Source organism: Engraulis encrasicolus, chromosome 13, assembly GCF_034702125.1.
Source record: "Engraulis encrasicolus isolate BLACKSEA-1 chromosome 13, IST_EnEncr_1.0, whole genome shotgun sequence".
Lineage (NCBI taxonomy): Eukaryota > Metazoa > Chordata > Actinopteri > Clupeiformes > Engraulidae > Engraulis > Engraulis encrasicolus.
Genome location: NC_085869.1, coordinates 36,470,496 through 36,490,265, shown reverse-complemented (window position 1 = coordinate 36,490,265; position 19,770 = coordinate 36,470,496). Strand labels below are relative to the sequence as shown.

Below are 19,770 nucleotides of genomic sequence, written 5' to 3'. Positions count from 1 at the left end.
TGTTGTGTGTGTTGTGTAACATTACATTACATTACATTGGCCTTAGCTGACTCTCTCTAATCCAAAGCGACTTAGTTATTAAGTGTATTGATTACGTCAGTGTTTTCCAACCAGGGGTACATGTACCACCAGGGGTACGCGAGCACACTGAAGGGGGTACTTGGAAAAATGTAATTTTAAGAAATGCATGGAGCATAGTCACACTGCAATAGAAAAAGTGATGTAAAACACGAGTTAAGGGGTACTCATTGGGCAACGAAAAGACTTAGGGGGTACATGACTCAAAAAAGGTTGGGAAACACTGGATTACGTGACCTGTCCTAACAAATTGTTGTTTTTCTGTCGTGAGGGCATAATACTTTTGCGAGCGCCCGAACACCTTGAAAGTTTTTTTTTCTTTTTCGACTTTATTGATGACAGGACGGTATGAGAGGTGGACAGGAAGCGAGTGGGGAGAGAGACGGGGAGGGGTCGGCAAATGACCCGGGTCAAGAATCGAACCCAGGTCGGCTGCATGGCAGACGAGTGCCCTACCGGTTTGCCACGGCAGGGCCGAAAGTTTCTTTTTTCAGCAGGTGCAACTTTTCAGGGTACTTAAGTCATCAGTTGTCAGATGGAAGAGGGTGACAATGTTTCTTAACGATTCATTCACCACTTTATTTTTGGTGTGCTGACATTTTGGCACTAGGCCAGTAGGCCTTCACTAAAGCGACTCGCGCTCTTCCATCCGACAACTGATGAGTGAGGGCATAACACAAAAGTGGTTAAGTGGAAAATCTTATTTAACTTCAAAACGCGTTAAGACCTGTTTTTACTCCCCCAAGTCAGTGGCTGTTAAGGCCTCTAAGACAGAATCGTTACTTTGGTTGCCAGAATATTGTCCAAATTGCAATGTGCTAGAAAAGATTGTGATTTCCAAGTACAGTTTAGGATTAGGGCTAAGCAAAGTGTTTCAAGGGTGCAGTGTGTACAGAGGTTGGGAGAATGAAGCCCTGCTATTTGGTGGGATTTGTTGGTAGCACAACCCACTTTCATTTACTCTCTCACACACACACACACACACACACACACACACACACACACACACACCTTTCTCTAAAGTGACAACAGAAGACGTGGAATCTGTATGTACATTCAAAACTTTATTCATGGGATACAGTGTAGAAAGCTTCCCCCTCTCTCGAAGCCAATGGTTTGTACAGACACAGAGGGGAAAAATAGTCACAGAAAGAAAAAGAAAAAAGATCAGACAAAAAGAAAATGGGTCAGAATGCCTACGTTTTTCATTTTGGGTCCTGGGTTTAAAACCACCATCACTTGGACTCAACTGTGGACAGAGACAATTTTAAGTGCTTTGTCAAAATGTGCTAGTGTTTTATTGTGTCAGTCCACGAGTTGCTTCGTAAATTAATTGCACCAACATCTGTCTCGCGACTACATAGGTCTTTGAAATGCCCTCCAACTGTTTTTCCTCACTACGATGCAGCACTCTTTTTTTTCTCCACAAGACCACACAGGCTTCAAGACTTATCCAATTTTTTTATATATATTTCGCCCAGTAACTGGTGATGACACAGGTTTCATTTTTAGCCGTTCAGTCAAAACTATACTATCCAACTACCCACATTTTCTTCCCTCAGGCATGTAACTTGGCAGTAGCCATACACTGAAAAGCCCACTGTAGAATGTGGCGTGCAGTCATCGGTTTCCAAGACACCAGAGACTTAAATCGGGCACCACAGACTCTCACTCTCTCTCACACACACACACACACACACACAAACCACAAAGTGTAACGGAGAGAGACTGTGTGTGTGTGTATGTGTGCTTGTGTTTAAACGACACACTGAGTGAAGACTACGTGTCACACTGGCTTGCTGTCTCTCACTATCAAGCGTTTAAGCCCCACAATCCACTTCTCTTCAGCACTCAGGGGGGAAGCCATCAGTCCGGCTTTCCTGCTTACCTCAGCACTACCACAGCGTGAAAGAGTGAAAGAACAACACATCGAGTAAGAAGAGAGAAAAAAAGAGAAGAGAGGAGAGGGGGAAGATTTGACCTAAGGGGGTGTTCTTCTAGTCACTATCCCATTCCGTGCGCGTGAATATCACAGACACTGGAAATTATTTCATATAATAATTATAGTTTTTTGTTTTGTTTCTTAAGTAGAATGCTTGGAAATCTTGGAAGGGAAATGAAATATACACAAAATCCAAAATGGATGATCATTCCTCTCTTTTTCCTTTAGCGTTTGCCTTGCTCTGAAACACAGTCCCATAACATTTAAACCCCATCCTGATCTTTTCTTTTTTTTTCACACCACATCCCAAAAACTCTTCCGTCATGGAATGAAAAACGTAAAAAGGGTTAACTTTTTGTGCGTTCCCTCTTCAAGAAAAAAAACTGCGTGCGCGGGAATCATATTTATTCATCATCTTCTCTCAGGCGAAAAAAGAAGCCTTAAAACGTATGATAATATTAAGCTTTTTCCTTTTATATATTATATTACATTACATGTTTCTCCAGCCCCATGCGACAAGGGGAGTGTGTGTGGTTGTTTGTTTGTGTAGAGCTCAGTCCTTAAGGAAAATTAACAACAAAAGAAAGAAAGAAAAATCAACAACAAAAAAGCGCAGACCTCTTTTTTTTTTTTTAAAGCCATGTCTCTGTGATGAGAGAAGCAGAAATGGATTACAGATTTTTTTTCTCCGTTTCTTGTTTTTTTTTTTTAATCTTCAGCTTTTCTTTTCTTTTTTTCTTTTTTAAATCACGTGATCACAAGAGGACACTAAAATGTACAATCCTGCTAAAAGTCTACGCGGGAGGTGGCCGGGGACCCCAGGGGCCAAAATGGTGTGCGAGTGTGAGTGTTGTAGGTGAGGGTGTGTGTGTGTGTGTGAATGTAGAGGCCCCAGGGGGAATCCTCCTCCGCCATAGCTGAGCATGCACTACATAGATAAACAGCTAAGGTTTCTTGCCTTATTTTTTTTTCCAATACATTATTAACACACCAAAATAAAAAAGAAACATTCATTGCTTATCTCCGTTAGTGTTTGCTGACAATTTTTTTTCCTCCTTTTTTCTTTTTTTTCTTTTTTTTTTCCTGGAAAAAACGGAAACCTGGAATAAATTCTTTTGAAATGTGCTGGAGGATGACCTCATCTGGGGGGGCGCCTGAGTGAAGCGGGGAGGGTGGTGGGGGTGTCAAAGGGGTTGAGGTTTGGGGGGGTTAGGGGGTTGGAATGAGGCGGTGGTGGTGGTGGTGGGGGGTGGGTCTGGAGAGGGGGTTGGAATGAGGCAATGCCGTGCCCAAACATAGCACAGCTGTCATCCTTTTGGAATGGAGGAATGGAGTCGGAGATGGAGGCAATGAGATGAGGCGGAGTGAGTAGAGCGGGATAGAGGGATAGAGGGGAGTGGGCAGAGGAGGGGGGGAATGGAAGCGAGGGATGAAGAGAGATGAAAGAGCAAGACTGTGGGAGGGAGGTAGGGATGGATGGAGGGCAGGAATTTGAGGATGGGGCGAAAAAGTGGAAAGCTTAAGCTAACAAGCTGCCCTCTCCACCCCCATACATCACATCCACCAACCAAACCATGCACTCTCCAACCATGCCCTCTCCACTCCCCAAACAGTCTGTCTCCCCATGATCCAGCCTGCAGCTGGGACACCAGCACTGGGAGCCCCAGCACAGCAGGAGAACACACACACACACACACACACACACACACACACACACACACACACACACACACACACACACACACACACACACACACACACACACACACACACACACACACACACACACACACACACACAGCATGAGCAGCACAGATGGACTAGCGCTGGGTCTTTTCCATTACACTCATCTCTGACTGTCTGTCTGCCCACCGCGGCAAGGGAGAGATATCATCTGCGATCGCCCGTCTGTGATTGGACGAAGTAGCCAGAGTCAGACAAGTCGCTTTGGTGGCCTTGGTGATATCGATGTGACTCAGCAGACGGCTGGGGTGGGGGTGGGGGTGGGAGGGGGCAGGGGGAGGTGGAGTCGGATAAGCAGGGTGGAGGGTTGGTGAAGGTTAGGGTGATGGTGGTGGTGGTGGGAGTCTTGAGGTCTGGATGGGATGGGATGCAGGGTTGTGGGGCGCTGGAGAGGAGGAGATGGGAGGCGGGGAGGAGAGGAGAGGAGAGGCGAGGGGCTGCTATGTGCGCGTGCGTTTGATTTGTTTTGGGTGAAAGCTTTTGGGGGGGGGGGGTAGCTGTAGAAGTGCTTAATTCTGCAGCTGCTCAAAGTACTTGTAGGTGGGATTCTCATAGCCGTTCTGCTGCATCTTGGTCAAGTGGCGCTCTTCTGGGGTGATGGCAGCATCAACCTGAGAGAGAGTGGGGGGATAGAGAGAGATAGAGGGGGAGAGAGACAGAGAGAAAGAGAAAGAGAATGAGAAAGAGGAGAGGAAGTTTCAGTGAAAATGGACAGGTAGTGTCAGGTAGGAAAGGTCATGACAGGACATGACGCCATAGTACAAAACAGATTTAAATACCAATTCAATTACCTTGTATGGTGGCATAATACCAACCCCACTTTAATGGTCACAATTACATTAATTATGCATTGGAATGAGCCCTTACATTATTGTGTAAAAAAATACATTAATACATTACATTGCATTTGGCAGACGCTTTATAACCAAAGCGACTTTCAAAAAGAGGACATAATCATAGCCAACATCGCTAGCAGATACAAAGTGCACAGGAAATATACAGAACAACAAGTGCAGATGCAAAGAAGGGGTAGGTTTTTTTAAAAAGAGTACATACACACACACACACACACACATACACACACACACAGAAAATACATACTGTAAACAGTATGCAGCATTATGTACTGATGATACTTGACTATACCTTAGGGTTATGGTTGGGCATTTACAGTGTTCTCAAAGGTACTTGAGTGTGTGTGTGTGTGTGTGTGTGCGCGTGTGCGTGTGCGTGTGCGTGTGTCCGTCCTCACCTCTATGACTCCGTGGTGGATGGAGGTGTATTGTTTCTTCCTCAGCATGACCAAGGTGATGACGATGACAGTTGCGATGACGATGCCGCCCACCATCAGGCCAATGATGGCTCCCTTTTTGGAGCCCACGTCCTCCGTGAAGAACACCTGACGATAGGAACACAGACCTGTCAATTAGGGCTGGGAATCGATCCAAATTTCCTGGATCGATTCGATTCCGATCCAGAAGGCTACGATCTGATTCGATCCACGATCCGATTCGATTCGATTCAATTCAATATCGATCTTTTGTATTGCTGACCTGTCACTTTAACCCATTTATGCCTAGAATTCTAAGACCGGTTATAAAAACCTAAATATCTCAGCCTTTGATGCCCACACAAACATGAAATAACTTGGTATGTGAGAAATAAGTGGGAAACTGTGGAAGAGAGCTACAGGATGTGGTTGAGAAAATAGCACCTATAATGATCTGCAAAAGATCGCTCCGAAAAGTTGTGAATCCATATTGCCCTTTTTGAACGTGAATCGATATTTTATTGCAATTCGAGCTTTTGAACCCAGCCCTACTGTCAATCATGCTGAAGGGCCAATCACAAAGCTCTCCAACATAAAACATCCAGTGGAGAGACTAGCTTAAAACAGCAGTAAACTGTCCTGTGCAGAAAGACATTGTAAAATGAAAGCAAAGCTTAATTAAAATGTCTATTTTGAACGTTAATTTCTACATATAGTGTTAGTTATAGGAGGTTTGCTACTGAACCAGTGTCTTGGCGTGTCTTGTCACTGGTCTAACATAATTTAAAAACAAGCATCTACATAAATCACAGATGGGTTTGCACAGAACTACGTAGGCAGCAATGGTAACAATTGCATCATGTATGCCATACACATGCTACACATATACAGTAATATTATGTGTGTGCAGGGCTCTAAATGAAAGGAGCAGTCCACCATTTTTTGATTTTCGCATATTTGCAGTATTTCCAAGCATTATTCATGAATGTGCATATAATTTTCTTATCAGTTTTTTCAGTAGGCCTACTTAGATTTATTGGATCGGAATTATTAGCATAGCTTAGCATAATCACTGGAAGTGAATGGGGGCATTAGCATCAAGCCACAAGTGATCACAGGGCAGGATTAAATAGCTGATTTGCGATGGTGGGAATAACCACGTGTCTAAGAATTATATTGAGATATTGGAAATCAACCACGTGTCCTTCACTCCAAGAGTGGAAAATCTTAATGACTGAGGCCACCTCCTATGAGGTCATGTTAGCAAGGATAAGGAGTAAAGGTCCTGTGGAATTGGGACTTTGGGATTTTTTCATGGCACATCTTACTTCTAACTAGTGCCAAGACTGTGAAGCTTGCCTTAAGAAATATTATTTTACGCTACTGTATTATTGGACCTTGTGCAGTGTTTTTGATATTCCTTTTTTATATGTGTATATATGTATATGTATATATATATATATATATTTTTTTATTTTTATTTTTTTTTTATCGGTTTCTGTATATATTTATGTAGTATTTTATGTTGTTGAACTGGGACTACCTGAGACTTTTGAAAATGTGTCCTTGAAATGCTGGCCTTCTTATTTTTCGTTTCCATATGATGTACCACTGCAAATGTATACTATACTGAGTGTGTTTCAATAAAAAATTGAATTACAAAAAAAAGAATAGCTGATTTGCATTCTGGTGAATTTTACATTAATTTTAAAGTACTTTATAAGTACATTTGATGATGCTTTGTTTGCCCCCATAGACTTGCATTGCTACGCTTAATTTGGCTATACTGTTAAACTAGGCAATGGAAACGCATAGACGAAAATTATATGCACATTCATGAATAATGCTAGGAAGTAGGCCTACTGCAAATAGGTGAAAATCAGAAAAGGGTGGACTTGTCCTTTAACACCAGCCAACCTGCCAAATGCTGGTGAAATTTCATTTTGGCTGGTTGAAAAGACCACTTTACTAGCCACTTTGACCCATAAGTGAGTATGTGTTTCGCTAGTAAGATTTCATCTACTAGCCCAGTGATTTTCAACCTATGGGCCGGGGCCCACTGGTGGGCCCTGAAGGTATTCCAAGTGGGCCTTGAAATCATTTTCTACAAATTATAATCATATTGTGGTGTGTGTTGCTATTGATTTATTTGAGTTTTATTCTTTATTGGGTCAGAAGTGGGCCCTGAACATTTGTGACAATTTCGAGTGGGCCCCACGTTGGAAAAGGTTGGGAACCCCTGTACTAGCCATATTGGCTGGTGGTAACAAAAATGCTAATGTAGGGCCCTGTGTGTGTGTGTCTGTGTATGGATGCGTTTACTGAGAGGCAAATGTCTTGGCACTGGTCTAGCATCATTTAAAAACAAGCATCTAAATCATCACAGAAAGAGCACAAAACTCGGCAACAATGGTAACAATTGCATCATACACGTGCTACACACATACAGTAACTATTATGTGAGCGTATGAATGTGTTTACTGAGCGGTAAAAAACATTAGGAGACAGTAGCAGTTTCATACAGTAAATATTATATGTGCGTATGAACAGTGGTGTAGTGGGGATTTTTTAAGTGGGGGTACACGATTTGTGAGATCATCAATTAATTAGGCAACTTATCATGTCAACCCCCTTTTTGTATTCAAACACAAACAGATTTTTTCTTTTTTAAATCTCAGCTCAGGAGAAGTGGGTGGACTGTGTACCCCGGCGTACCGTGCCCACTACACCCCTGCGTATGAATGCGTTTACTGAGAAGTAAACATTAGTAGACAGTACCAGTTATATATGCGTATGAATATTATGTGTGTATGAATGCGTTTACTGAAAGGTAAACAACATTAGGAGACCGTACCAGTTTCTGGTGGTGGACTTCATAGCCGGCGCCATGGCGATCTTCTGTGTCCATGCGGACCTCGGGCATCTCCTCAGGTTTCAGGCCAGACACTGCAGGAGACGAGACGAGACGAGACGCAGCGCACACATAAAAATACATACTGCATCATCACACACAAGGACACAGGCAAGGACACACATATAGGAGCCTTCTAACTCTCTCTCTCTCTCACTCTCTCTCTCATGAGTCAGTGGGCTATCTCTCTCTCTTTCTCTCTTTCCGACATACACAAACAAACTCAAGGGCAAAGACATAATGATAACATATACACAAATCCATGCTCACAGACAGCAGAGAAACTAGTGCACATGTATAAACGCACACACACACGTGCACACACACACAAAGGTAAAGTTACAGTCTCTGATACATACCGGGCCTAGTTGGCAGTCCTCTGTCCGGAATGGGACGAGCATCGACTGGCTCAACTGTAAGAAAGTCAGAAAAAAAAAAATCACGTTACAGTTCAACTCCCCCCAGGGGACACACATGAGAAATCACTGCAGCATTCCAGGCACACTAGCACTCACACCAGAATAGCCTTCTCTGCTGCATACTGCCTCAATGTGAACACATGCTGGGAAAGCTATATTGTAGCCGCTTAACAGAGACTGTCCCACCACTGTCGTAATAGTCACTAAAAAACGTAACTACCATAGTACTACTACATTTACAACTTGGTAGCTGAGTAATATGGTTAAGATTCCGTTCTCAGTTAGCCTGATAATCATGACTTTCAAATCTCTTCGAGACTTGGTCTGACCAAGAGCATAACCATTAACATTTCCCAAACGGCATGATTGACCCACCCCCCTTGGTTTGCTACAGGTTGTTTGCTTCCCGACGAAGTGGGAGGAGTTCCCGATTTTTCGGGAGCTCAGAAAGTACTTGCATTGCTCTTCACCTGACCAGTAGCAATGCTGAAGGTGTTGCGTCACTAGGAGGTCATGGCCTGGCTAGTTCTCAGTGCCAGTTGATGAAGGTTGAGAGAATGAGAGGGGGGTTGGCCTACCGTGGTTCTCTGTGTTGGCCTGGTTGAAGCTCTCGGGGTGTACGTAGCCCAGTCCGTCCTGCTCTGGGGGGATGTTGTCCAGGGGGGTGGTGCTGTAGGCCTGCTCGGGCATCAGGGCGTCGTTACCATAGCTCACACGCTTCTCAGACTGCAGAGAGGACACCTGCTGGGCCACCTCCGACTGGTCCCTCTGCATCAGCAGGGCTAAGGGACGGAAGAAATGAAGATTGAAATACAACAGAAGATATTGGGACATAGATAAGACATATATAGGAGATGAAGGAGGGGAGGGGAGTGGAGGACACTTGCTGCATCACCATGGCTAAAGCCAGCCTCAAACTACACAACATCGGCCCAATTCTCGGCTGAAAACCCCTCTTATGACAATCGGTGGAACGTTACCCCCACGGACCATCGCAAGCGATTGTCGGGCAAGATATCCTCGTCGTGTGCGACGTTCTAAGATAGAATTTTGCCAGCCGATCGCAAATCGTAGATATCAAACACTTTGATATTTGCGACTACAGGTATAAATAGAACGTAGGGCATTGTCTCGGGTGTTTACGATCAGGGATAAGATTGACTGACAATTGCGATTCACTTTATGTGTGCGGCGCAGCCCGACGTCAAAAGAGAAAATAAAGGAAAGTGAAAGGGAGCATAACAGGAGAGACGACAAGGGAGAGCAGAGGAGGGAGAGGAGAGAGGAGCGAAATAGAGTGGAGGCGATGAAAAGAGTGTAGAGTAGGAAGGGAGAGGAGAGAGATGGAGGAGGAGGAGCCTCAGGGAAGCAACGGCTGTGAAAAGAATGTTGACAATGTCAAGGGCCTTGCTAACACTTAATCACCAACCACAATAAGCCATTAGCAACAGTGTCAAAACATTCCATGTAGTTAATGTTTGCCAGATATGACTATTTGCCGCGCGCATGTGTGTGTGTGTGTGTGTACAATTACATACCAAATGTGAATTACATGCACACAGGTATGTTTTGGTTTGTATGTGGAGGGTGGGAACTCACCAACTTGGTCTTGGATCTCATTGGCCACCCTGGGCACCTTGTAGAGGAAGCCCAGCGATTGGTTCATGCGCTCCTCAATCACACGGAGGTGGAACAGCACCTACAGCAGAGGGGACACAGAGTACATCAGCTCTGCCGATCAACACTGACTTCTCAAAGGCTCATTTCCATTGGCACTCAAAAATGCCAATAGAGAGATGCCCAATAGAGAAATTGTGCACAATTGTGCACAGTGCAAGTATTACATTGTATTTACATTGTTGTAAGACACATTCCAACAATGTCTCCAGTCCTGCAGAGGTGATACTAGAGACATTGAGAATGGACTAGGTCCAAAACATCTGTTGCTCCAGCTTTAGCCTCTAACTTCTTTTGTAACTTTTCGGCTAAAAAAAACTTTTTTCACATAAGCCTTGTGTGCACCTACTTTTCTCATTACCTCAAGTGATTACTACTTTTTTTGGGAACGGACGCACCAAGCAATACACGGGTCAAAAGTGTAGGCGCAGACACCAAGCTAGTTGTTTTTTGTACAGCATGAATTCTGGGAAGAAAGTGCTAAAAATATTACACAGTGCACCTTTAAGATAATTTTCTCTAGGGTTGGGTGTAGTGGAATTACCAACAGCTAGGCACACAATTCAATCAATCACAACTAAGGACTCAAAAAAGGGGTTTAAGACGGTGCTTCATAAGAAATGAAATATTGACTGGAACAAGCCAGGACTCGACAAGACACGACACGACATGGCGTTAGCCTCGCGCGCCATCCCATGTACTTCCGCCAAGACACTTGGCTCCGCACTACGTCTGGTACCTGTCCTCTGTGGAGCGATGTTGACCGGTAGGATTTTCGCCGGTGTTCTGACAAACGGTCCTACATTGTAATTTTATCCTATGGTAGGATGTTCTGTCAGACATGTCTGCTAAACGGTCCTACATCGCCATAGATAGACGTCAGACATGTATGTTCAACAACGTGTAAGTTAAATCCTGATTTTTCCGAAAATGCCCTTCCTGCTTCCTGCAATCGCGTCAGATCATACAAAGTCCAGACCATGAATACGAAATGGAAATGATAGTATTATGGGATGGTCAGGACCAGGCTAGCATGGCGTAAGAGTTGAGGGCTTTTGGTGGGTGGTGGTGTGTGGAATGGGGTAGGCCAGAGGGGAAATGTGGGGTTACCTGGGGTCGGATCTGGGCAGCCTTCTTGGGGTCTACCATGCGCACGTGCTCAAAGTGCTTGAGGGTGTGCTGCCTGTCCTTCTGCTCAGCTCGCACGTACTTCTTCAACAGGCTGAAGACTTGACGAGGCTGTGGGAGAGAGAGAGAGAGAGAGAGAGAGAGAGAGAGAGAGAGAGAGAGAGAGAGAGAGAGGAAGAGGGGAGAGAATTATTTTAATTAATATCAGAATATCTTCAATACAAAACCACCGACCTGTATATAATCTTCTACACTGTATTATTACAAACTTAGCAGCATCAGTCAGAAGCTGTAGCATTAGCACAGAGCTTGGGCAAAGCAAAGGTGTGTGTTATGAAATGAATCATAGCATCGTGTGTCTGCATTTGCGGATATAGATATAGCCCTTTGTTTATGGATCCACAAAAACAAAGGCAGAAATATGTATTCTCAGGGATGGGTGAGGAAGCGTAGCCTTTATCCATTTGTTTGTGTAGTTGTGCCCACACGACTAAGTATGCCTTGATTGTGCGTGTGTGTGTGTGTGCGTGCATGCATAAGCATTTCCTGTCCCTTGCGTGTGTGTATTTAAGTGTGCGTGCGCTTGAGCATTTTTCTTTTGTACGTAGTGGCATTGAGCGGGGACATGTGACGAAAAGGACACTCCACTTCCCTCCCTGAGGACCGTCACACAACATCACCAGAAAATGGCCACCGCAGCACTCGGTACATTTCCCAGAATACCTCACTCACTACTCAATACAAGCACACACTCAGGGCCGTTGACACCTTTGAACGTGCCCCGGACAAAATTATCTGAAAGAGCCCCCCCCTCTCAACACAAACAATGCAATGGGGTCCAAATTCTGCACCCATCCCACAATTCCCTGGGCCCAGGACCACTGATCCTATTGTCCCGCCCCCTGTCGCTGGGCCTGCATACAGTAGATGCTCACACCACCCAACTGAGGAAGGGATTCAAATTCAGACAAAAAGAACACAAGCAGTAGTGACTGATGGCATATAGCTCAAGGGAAAAGGACGGACGGCAACCAAACGTAAAGGACGACACACACACACGCCATGCCCAGTCTCTTGGCCCGGACACAAATGTCCTCTAACAGTTCTGAAACCATAATGGGAGGACATCCGCAAAAAGAACAAAGTTTGGCAGTCATTTTTGTAATGACCCTGCTGAGCGACCTCTATGGAGTACCAAATAAAAAAAAGAATTAAAAAAAGAGATTTTTAGGGGGAGGTTTTAGGCCTTTATATGAGATGGGACAGTGACGATGGTGATAGAAAATTGGAGATGGGTGAAGAATGGTAAATGATAGGGCCGTAATCAAACCCGGATCCCTGACATAACAGTATTGTTCCTTACAGAGCCGATTAAGGATTAAGATTAAGGTTGTTGTGGGGCCCCCCGGAAGGCAAATTTTGAAACAAAAAATAACATAGACAGTGTCATAATTACGAGCTAGGAATTAAGCATAACACGTCTGCAAATTATGGACAGGAATATTAACAAGATTTAAAAAAATGAATAATATCTAATATCACATCGTGCCATAATTCTGCAGTTTTTAAAACCATTTTTGTTTTAACTTTTGGCCAACTGGGGGCCCCCTGGCAGGTGGGGGCCCCTAGGCCTCAGCCAAATCTAGCCTGTGTGTTAATTCTGCCCTGGTTCCATGGCCATTTGAGCCATGGCCAAGGCCCTCTAAGATGTTTTTGAGTTACACTGTAGTTGTTGTGGTAAGCTCTGAGCAAATTAGCAACTGGCTGAACTATTAACTTTGTCCTCTCTTGACCTCATGCATACAGTTTCTGCTTTCGGTGTTAAAACACACACCCATATTTGCAGATATAACAGAGCCACCATGTTATGCTTTAATTACTGTCCGTTTTTGATATTGCCCTGCTGTAAAGCTTCAAGGCATTTTGAACTTGTGTCGTTTCCTTTAATACACAACATTTCGGTCCAAGACCTATGAAGCTATAGGTGTGAAATGTTGTGTATTAAAGAAAATTGTGAAATGGCCAATGTCAATCAGTTAGTGAGTGTGTAGAGTAAAGAGGCAGGGGTCAGATACAACTTTGTCATATGAATCCCTAAAGGGCTGTGAGTGTGTGTGTGTGTGTGTGTGTGTGTGTGTGTGTGTGTGTGTGTGTGTGTGTGTGTGTGTGTGTGTGTGTGTGTGTGTGTGTGTGTGTGTGTGTGTGTGTGTGTGTGTGTGTGTGTGTGTGTGCGTGTATACAGTATGTATGTGTATGTGCTGTATCTCCCTACCCTGGGTGGGTCGGCCTGCAGGGCGGTGAGGTAGCTCTCGAGGGCCAGGCGTCGGCGGTCGTTGAGCAGGGACTCCACGCGGGCCATGTGGGTCTCCACCAGCTGCTGGCGCTCACTGGCAGCCTCCTGCTCCAGAGCCTCCACCTTCATCTGGAAACGCTGGGGGAGGAGGAGGAGGAGGAGGGGAGAGGGGCAGAGGTAGACCGTATTAACACCTTATACCTCTGTGCTGTGAGGCATTAAAGGGGCACTGTGTAATATTTTGAAGTTTATTTCCACTGACAGCCTCCAACGCATCCACCTTCATATGGAAAACTGGGGGAGGAGACGAGGAGAAGAGAAGAGGGGAGGGGAGAGTGGAGGTGAAGGGGAGGAGAAGAGAAGAGGGGAGGGGGAGAGTGGAGAAGGGGAGAAGAGAAGAGAAGAGAAGAGAAGAGAAGAGAAGAGAAGAGAAGAGGGGAGGGGAGAGGAGGAGTAGGGGGAGGAGGAGAGAAGAGGGGAGGGGAGAGTGGAGGAGGAGAAGAGAAGAGAAGAGAAGAGAAGAGGGGAGGGGAGGAGTAGGGGGAGGAGGAGAGCGGAGGGTAGGGGAGAGTGGAGGAGGGGAGGAGAAGAGAAGAGGCGAGGGGAGAGTGGTGGATGTGAGGAGGAGAGAAGAGGGGAGGGGGAGAGTGGAGGAGGAGAAGAGAAGAGGGCAGGGGAGAGTGGAGGAGGAGAAGAGAAGAGGGCAGGGGAAAGTGGAGGAGGAGGGGAGGAGAGGGGAGAGTGGAGAGAGGCAGAGGTGGTTTGAGTGTTAACAGTGTGACAGCATTAAAGGGGTATGCCACTATTTTGGGGCTTAATGCAGTTAAAATCGTAATCGTTGGCTGGGGTTTATAAAGGTGGTAAAGTGTCTTATTTTTCATGTTAAGCGTTGTTTGCTTTAAGACAAGTTAAAAGAGGGAGTATGTAGCTAAGCTAGTGAAAGTCAATGGATCACTGTAGCATGGAGCACGCTACACGGATGCATTGACTTTCACTAGCTTAGCGACATGCTCCCTCTTTTAACTTGTCTTAAAGCAAGACAACGGCTTACATGAAAAATAAGACACTTTACCACCTTTATAAACCCTGGCCAACGATTTTAACTGTATTAAGCCCCAAAATAGTGGCATATCCCTTTAACACCTTGTACCTGTGTGAGGCATAAACAATGACTCGGTCAGGATCCCTGGCCTGGCCTGCAGCTACAGTAATTAAGCAGCTATGGCTGATTAATTGTCCTAACAGGAACGATTGCACATTACATTTCCATAACGATGATCAATCAATTAAATGGTAAATAACATAAATACAAGTTTCAAACAGTTCCATCAAATGAGGATTTGAGAGGGGTGGGTGGGCAAAGAGAATACAGTGCCATCATGCTGCTATTTGCCTGCAGTGATGATGAAGCCTGTGTTGGACAGTGCAGGCCTGCTGTTAGATTTTAGAATCCTTTAATTATCTCTGCTAGAAGATCCATTCCGTTACAAAAATCCCCATACTATTCCACCACACGTCTTGCCCTAATTCAGGCTGACTCTATGGTCACTCATAAGATCTTTTCCTGTATTACTGGATTACCAACAGTTTGGAACACAACCAACTAAGATGGGTAGGTGAGGTGGTAGGGGGTACAGAGAAGGTGGTAGTGAGGGGAAGAGTTTAAGAAAAGTATCAAAAACAAAAATACAAAACCAAACACACACACACACACAATTCATCTAGAGAGCATCTCCATTTTTTACATGCATGCACACACGAGGCACACATACACACACACACACACGCGCGCTCTTTACCCCATACACACACGCAAAGAAACATGCAGAGTCAATCCCTCTCCCTCTCACACACACATACTCAAAACAAATACAGGCACAAGATTTAGTGCGTTATGCAATAGCTGCTCTGATATAATGCAAGAGAACTGCCTCAGCCCTAATGGAGACCTGAGGGATGATTACAGTACCATGCGACTGGAGCAATAACAGTGGCCATGACCCTAATCTGCTTAAATGTATATACTATGTGGACCAGAGCACGGAGGAGCAGAGAACAGCCTGTGGCCTGCAGCACTGAGCTAGCTGAGCTGAGCTGAGCTGGGCTCTCATGATGACACTGAACTGCTCAGCAGGCACAGAGATGAAGGGACCAAAAAGGTCTCTACTGAGTCAGACAAGACAGAACAGAACAGACAGACAGAACAGACAGACAGACAGACAGACAGACAGACAGACAGACAGACAGACAGACAGATAGACAGACAGACAGACAGACAGCTAGAGAGAGAGAGAGAGAGAGAGAGAGAGAGAGAGAGAGAGAGAGAGAGAGAGAGAGAGAGAGAGAGAGAATGCAAGTTGGGTTTTTGTATGACGGAGAGAGAGAGAGACAGACAAAGAGAAAGAGAGTGAACACTAGAATAACTACAAATGAGAGACTGAGAAAGGAAAAGACAAACAGACAGACAGACACACAGAGAAAGCAAGAGAGACAGAGACAGGGACAGGGACAGGGACAGAGAGTGTTTGTATTGTGTGTGAGAGAGGTGGATGTGTTACCTGGATGAGGGACTTCTTGCTAGCGCGGGGCAGGCTCTTGGCTTGTCTCTCGGCCTCCTCCCATTCCCTCATCACCTATAGAGAGGAGAGGACAAGGTCACACAGGTCAGAGGCCTGGAGAGGACATGGTCAAACAGGTCAGGACTTGGGCTGCAAGTCTGACGCCCTAACCGCTTACCCTAACGCTGGGTTGAAATGTTTAAGCTAGCATGCGTGCTGCGATCGAGCCAACTGTTAGCTCTACATGAAGGCTTCTGCTGCTAAAAGGATCGGGTAAACATCACAACACAATCCATCCGCAATCCATCCACCAATACGGTGCAGCACAAAGGCAAATGACAATACATTTACATTTCTAGGAAAATAAGTCATTTCTTGGAACAATTGACATCAGTTCTTCCAGTGCTCCTGTTCATTTAGTTTATGGGAGATATAAAAAAACTCTTCTGTTTTCAGAGTTAGGGGAGATTTCCAGAGCCATTTTTTCCTCGGCTGGTAAATTCATGTCCTTTGTAGTACTTAGTAGGGCTGCACGATTATGGAAAAAATCAAAATCACGATTCTTTTGGTCAAAATCATAATCACAATTATTAAACACGATTATTGATTTCTGCAGATTTTTTTGAAAATTATAACAAGATGAAATATAACCAAGAATGAATTACATACGGGATGAGCAAAATAAAATGAATTGTAATAATTATGTAAAGGCAATAGCATGAAACTTAAGTGGACAGATTTCTGGCCAGAAACACCAGCCTGTCAGTATGTTCTGGCTTCAAGGACACTCTCAAAAGTAGGTCCCTATTGCCACGATTAAATCACGATTAAAATCATAAATTCGATTTCACTATTTAATCACGATTTTGATTATTTTTCGATTAATTGTGCAGCCCTAGTACTTAGTACGCCTACAAAACACAATCAGTCTTAACATGGGAGCAGTGCATCATGCACACGAGCTTCATCCTTTCAATTAATCTGCTTTCACTGAAAAACATTCCTGAATGAAACGAAATGACGCAAAACAGATCAGGGCCAGTTTTATTGATGACTACCATCCAGATTACACAGTGCAGTTTTATCCTGCACTTCCTGCCTCTGCCATCACACCTGTCCAACATTAATAGGGGTGTAAATCCCAGCCTCCATGATGATTCGATTCCATATCGATTTCTTAAGGCAGCGATTCAATTATTTTCAGTACTTAAGAATGGCCCATGCGATACGATCCGATTTTTTCCCCAGTTACTTTTCCACTTCTATTATGTTATGGAGCTAGGGCATTGGGCAGGGGCCAGCGATTCGATTTTATCGGCAGACGTAGGATCGATGCATTGATACATACTAGGGATGTTAACCGGTAGCGATTTAACCAGAAGACGACCGGATCAACGTTAAACCCCCGTTTAACGGCTCAGTAGCCGGTTAAGTTTAAAAAAAATAAATAATTGCCATCCCTAACACATACCGATTCATATTTACACCCCTAAACATTAATGCTGCAGCAGCAGGCCGCATCCCTCCATCTCCCCCAATCCTCCCCCTCAGGGACGACACACAAATCCCACCGCATCCTGTCCTACTTCCAGCGCAGTGCAAACACAAATCAGGACCTCTATCCATATCACCTCCTGGTGTGCCCACAGAAAACACAGCGACAGGAGGCTGCTTTAAATTCACACTTGTTTGTGTTCCACATCGGATATTTCTAGGCAACATTTATAAACAGGATAATTACTTAATTTATTTCTTCTACGATTTAAACGTGTAATTGCTAGAACTGGAGCACTCAGTTTTCTTTTTTCTTTTCTTTTATTATACCAAAATAAAGTCTCTGATCTTATCTCATCTTATCGTTATCTTGTGTGCTATGTGTAAGTGGCACGGGACTGGGTCAAATTCCTCAGCTGTTGTAGAGACTTGCCAATACAAATGCTACTGAAGAGGGAGAAATACGGGGCACTTTCCAATGGTGAACCATTGAACTCCAATATGCTGGTGCTCTTGAAGTCAAAAGACAAATGTCACAAATGCTACTGCTGCTTCTGGTTCTTTCAGACTTTGAAATTCTAATATTTTGCCGGAATTGATCATTCGAACTGTAGAAGGACAGCTTAAGCGGCTCACAAAGAGACAACTCAACAATCTTCAGGTACAACACAGCAAACCATTTCCTTATATTGGGGTCAGTGACTTTTCAACAGTAGCACCCGTCAGGGTGGCGCAATGGCAGCCAAGTGGCAGCCAAGCCACTGTTGTATGGATTTTTGTTTGTTTGTTTACTTTCAGTGGGCTATATAAGAAGCATATTCATTGCAGCACATCGACCACCAATTACTAATTAATGTATGGCCTTTAGATGCCTTTGGACCACCTGGAGTCTGAGCAAAAAAACCCAAACATCTTTTACCCATTTGCCAACAGTTATCGCCATACCTGTCAACTTTGAGCTCCCAAAATATGGGAAAATTCCCATATTCTAAGCCAACATTCGGGATATTGTCTAAAGGCCAAATTCTGACAGTCAACGGGATGACAGACGAATCGAACAGTGCGTTCTACTCTGCTTTTCACAACAGCGCGCGTGCAAAGACAGTCCTGTCTAAAATCCCTCAGCACACATTTTACAGCGTGGAAAAACAATTAAATGAAAACAAAACAATGAAATGAGCGCAATGAGATTCTTCTTGTTGTTTTGTCGCATAAGTTGTCTGCTCGTGCAAAACTTCGTGCTGGTAGCCTACAGGTTGTGATTAGCTTAATCCCATGATTCGCTGTTCCTAGGCTGTTTTATGCGTTGCATGAACTGACGGTTTCTGAGGAAAAGACTGGGCGCACAAGCGCTACGGAGCTCGAGGGTGACAGCTCGTATTTTCAAGGAACTTGAATTCTTGGTGGCATCTGGCATAGCCTACAATCTTCTGGCAGGTAGCTTGATAAGCAAGACCCTCTGTCTCTCTCTTCAAGAGGGGGTGTGGCTCGTCGGGCTAACTGACAGGGCCGTAGGTATAATTACTGGACCGACTTTGTTTTTGATAATGTGAAAAACGTAATGTGAGTTTCCCGGGAAATAAGGGATGGTTGACAGGTATGGTTATCGCACCCCCCTTCCCTCCTTGTGACTAAGACATGTAATTTGGGCACAGTCCATTTCGCTTGTTTGTTTTGTTTTTACACCCCTTCACATCCCATCCCCTTCTCTCTACCTCCTTCCCTCCCCTTCCGCCCGTACCTGGCTCATCCTCTCGCGGTGCTTGGCCTCCAGACTCTCCTTGGCCTTCTGGAAGTGGGCGTGCTCGTTGACATCTCCGGGGGCCTCCAGGTAGCGGTCCACAGCGTTGGGGGGGCTGGGGGCCATGGTGGGCACTGGGGATGGGCAGGGAGGAGGAGGAGGTGGAGGATGGGGGGATGAGGAGGAGGAGGAGGAGGAGGAGGAGGAGGAAGAGTAGGGGCAGGAGGAGAATGGACAGGTATTAGGAGGAGGAGGATGGGATGATAGAGAGAGAGAGAGAGATAGAGAGAGAGAGAGAGAGAGAGAGAGAGAGAGAGAGAGAGAGAGAGAGAGAGAGAGAGAGAGAGAGAGAGAAAGAAAGAAAGAAAGAAAGAAAGAAAGAAAGAAAGAAAGAAAGAAAGAAAGAAAAAGAAGATTAGAAGATAGATTAAAGATAGGAGAAGATAGAAGAAAAAGAAGATAGATTGAGAGATGGTTGTGTAGGAGTGTGTAATATGGACATATGACAGAAGATAG

The 19,770-nt window shown here is 44.7% G+C and overlaps 1 protein-coding gene across 2 annotated transcripts in view; it reads right to left on the bottom strand.

Annotated features, from left to right (window-relative positions):
- Window positions 1-1,121: 1,121 nt before the first annotated feature.
- Window positions 1,122-19,770, bottom strand: part of appb (amyloid beta (A4) precursor protein b) — a 47,811-nt gene continuing 29,162 nt past the window's right edge. For both annotated transcript variants that reach the window (XM_063213821.1, XM_063213820.1), the window contains 10 exons: window positions 19,255-19,388; window positions 16,020-16,094; window positions 13,441-13,599; window positions 11,151-11,279; window positions 9,963-10,062; window positions 8,942-9,145; window positions 8,304-8,357; window positions 7,888-7,979; window positions 5,016-5,162; window positions 1,122-4,374 (listed from right to left, as the gene is read on the bottom strand). In XM_063213821.1, the coding sequence (XP_063069891.1) occupies window positions 4,273-4,374; window positions 5,016-5,162; window positions 7,888-7,979; window positions 8,304-8,357; window positions 8,942-9,145; window positions 9,963-10,062; window positions 11,151-11,279; window positions 13,441-13,599; window positions 16,020-16,094; window positions 19,255-19,388 (1,196 nt within the window). In that variant the 3' untranslated portion in view covers window positions 1,122-4,272. The remainder of the gene's footprint in view (window positions 4,375-5,015; window positions 5,163-7,887; window positions 7,980-8,303; window positions 8,358-8,941; window positions 9,146-9,962; window positions 10,063-11,150; window positions 11,280-13,440; window positions 13,600-16,019; window positions 16,095-19,254; window positions 19,389-19,770) is intronic.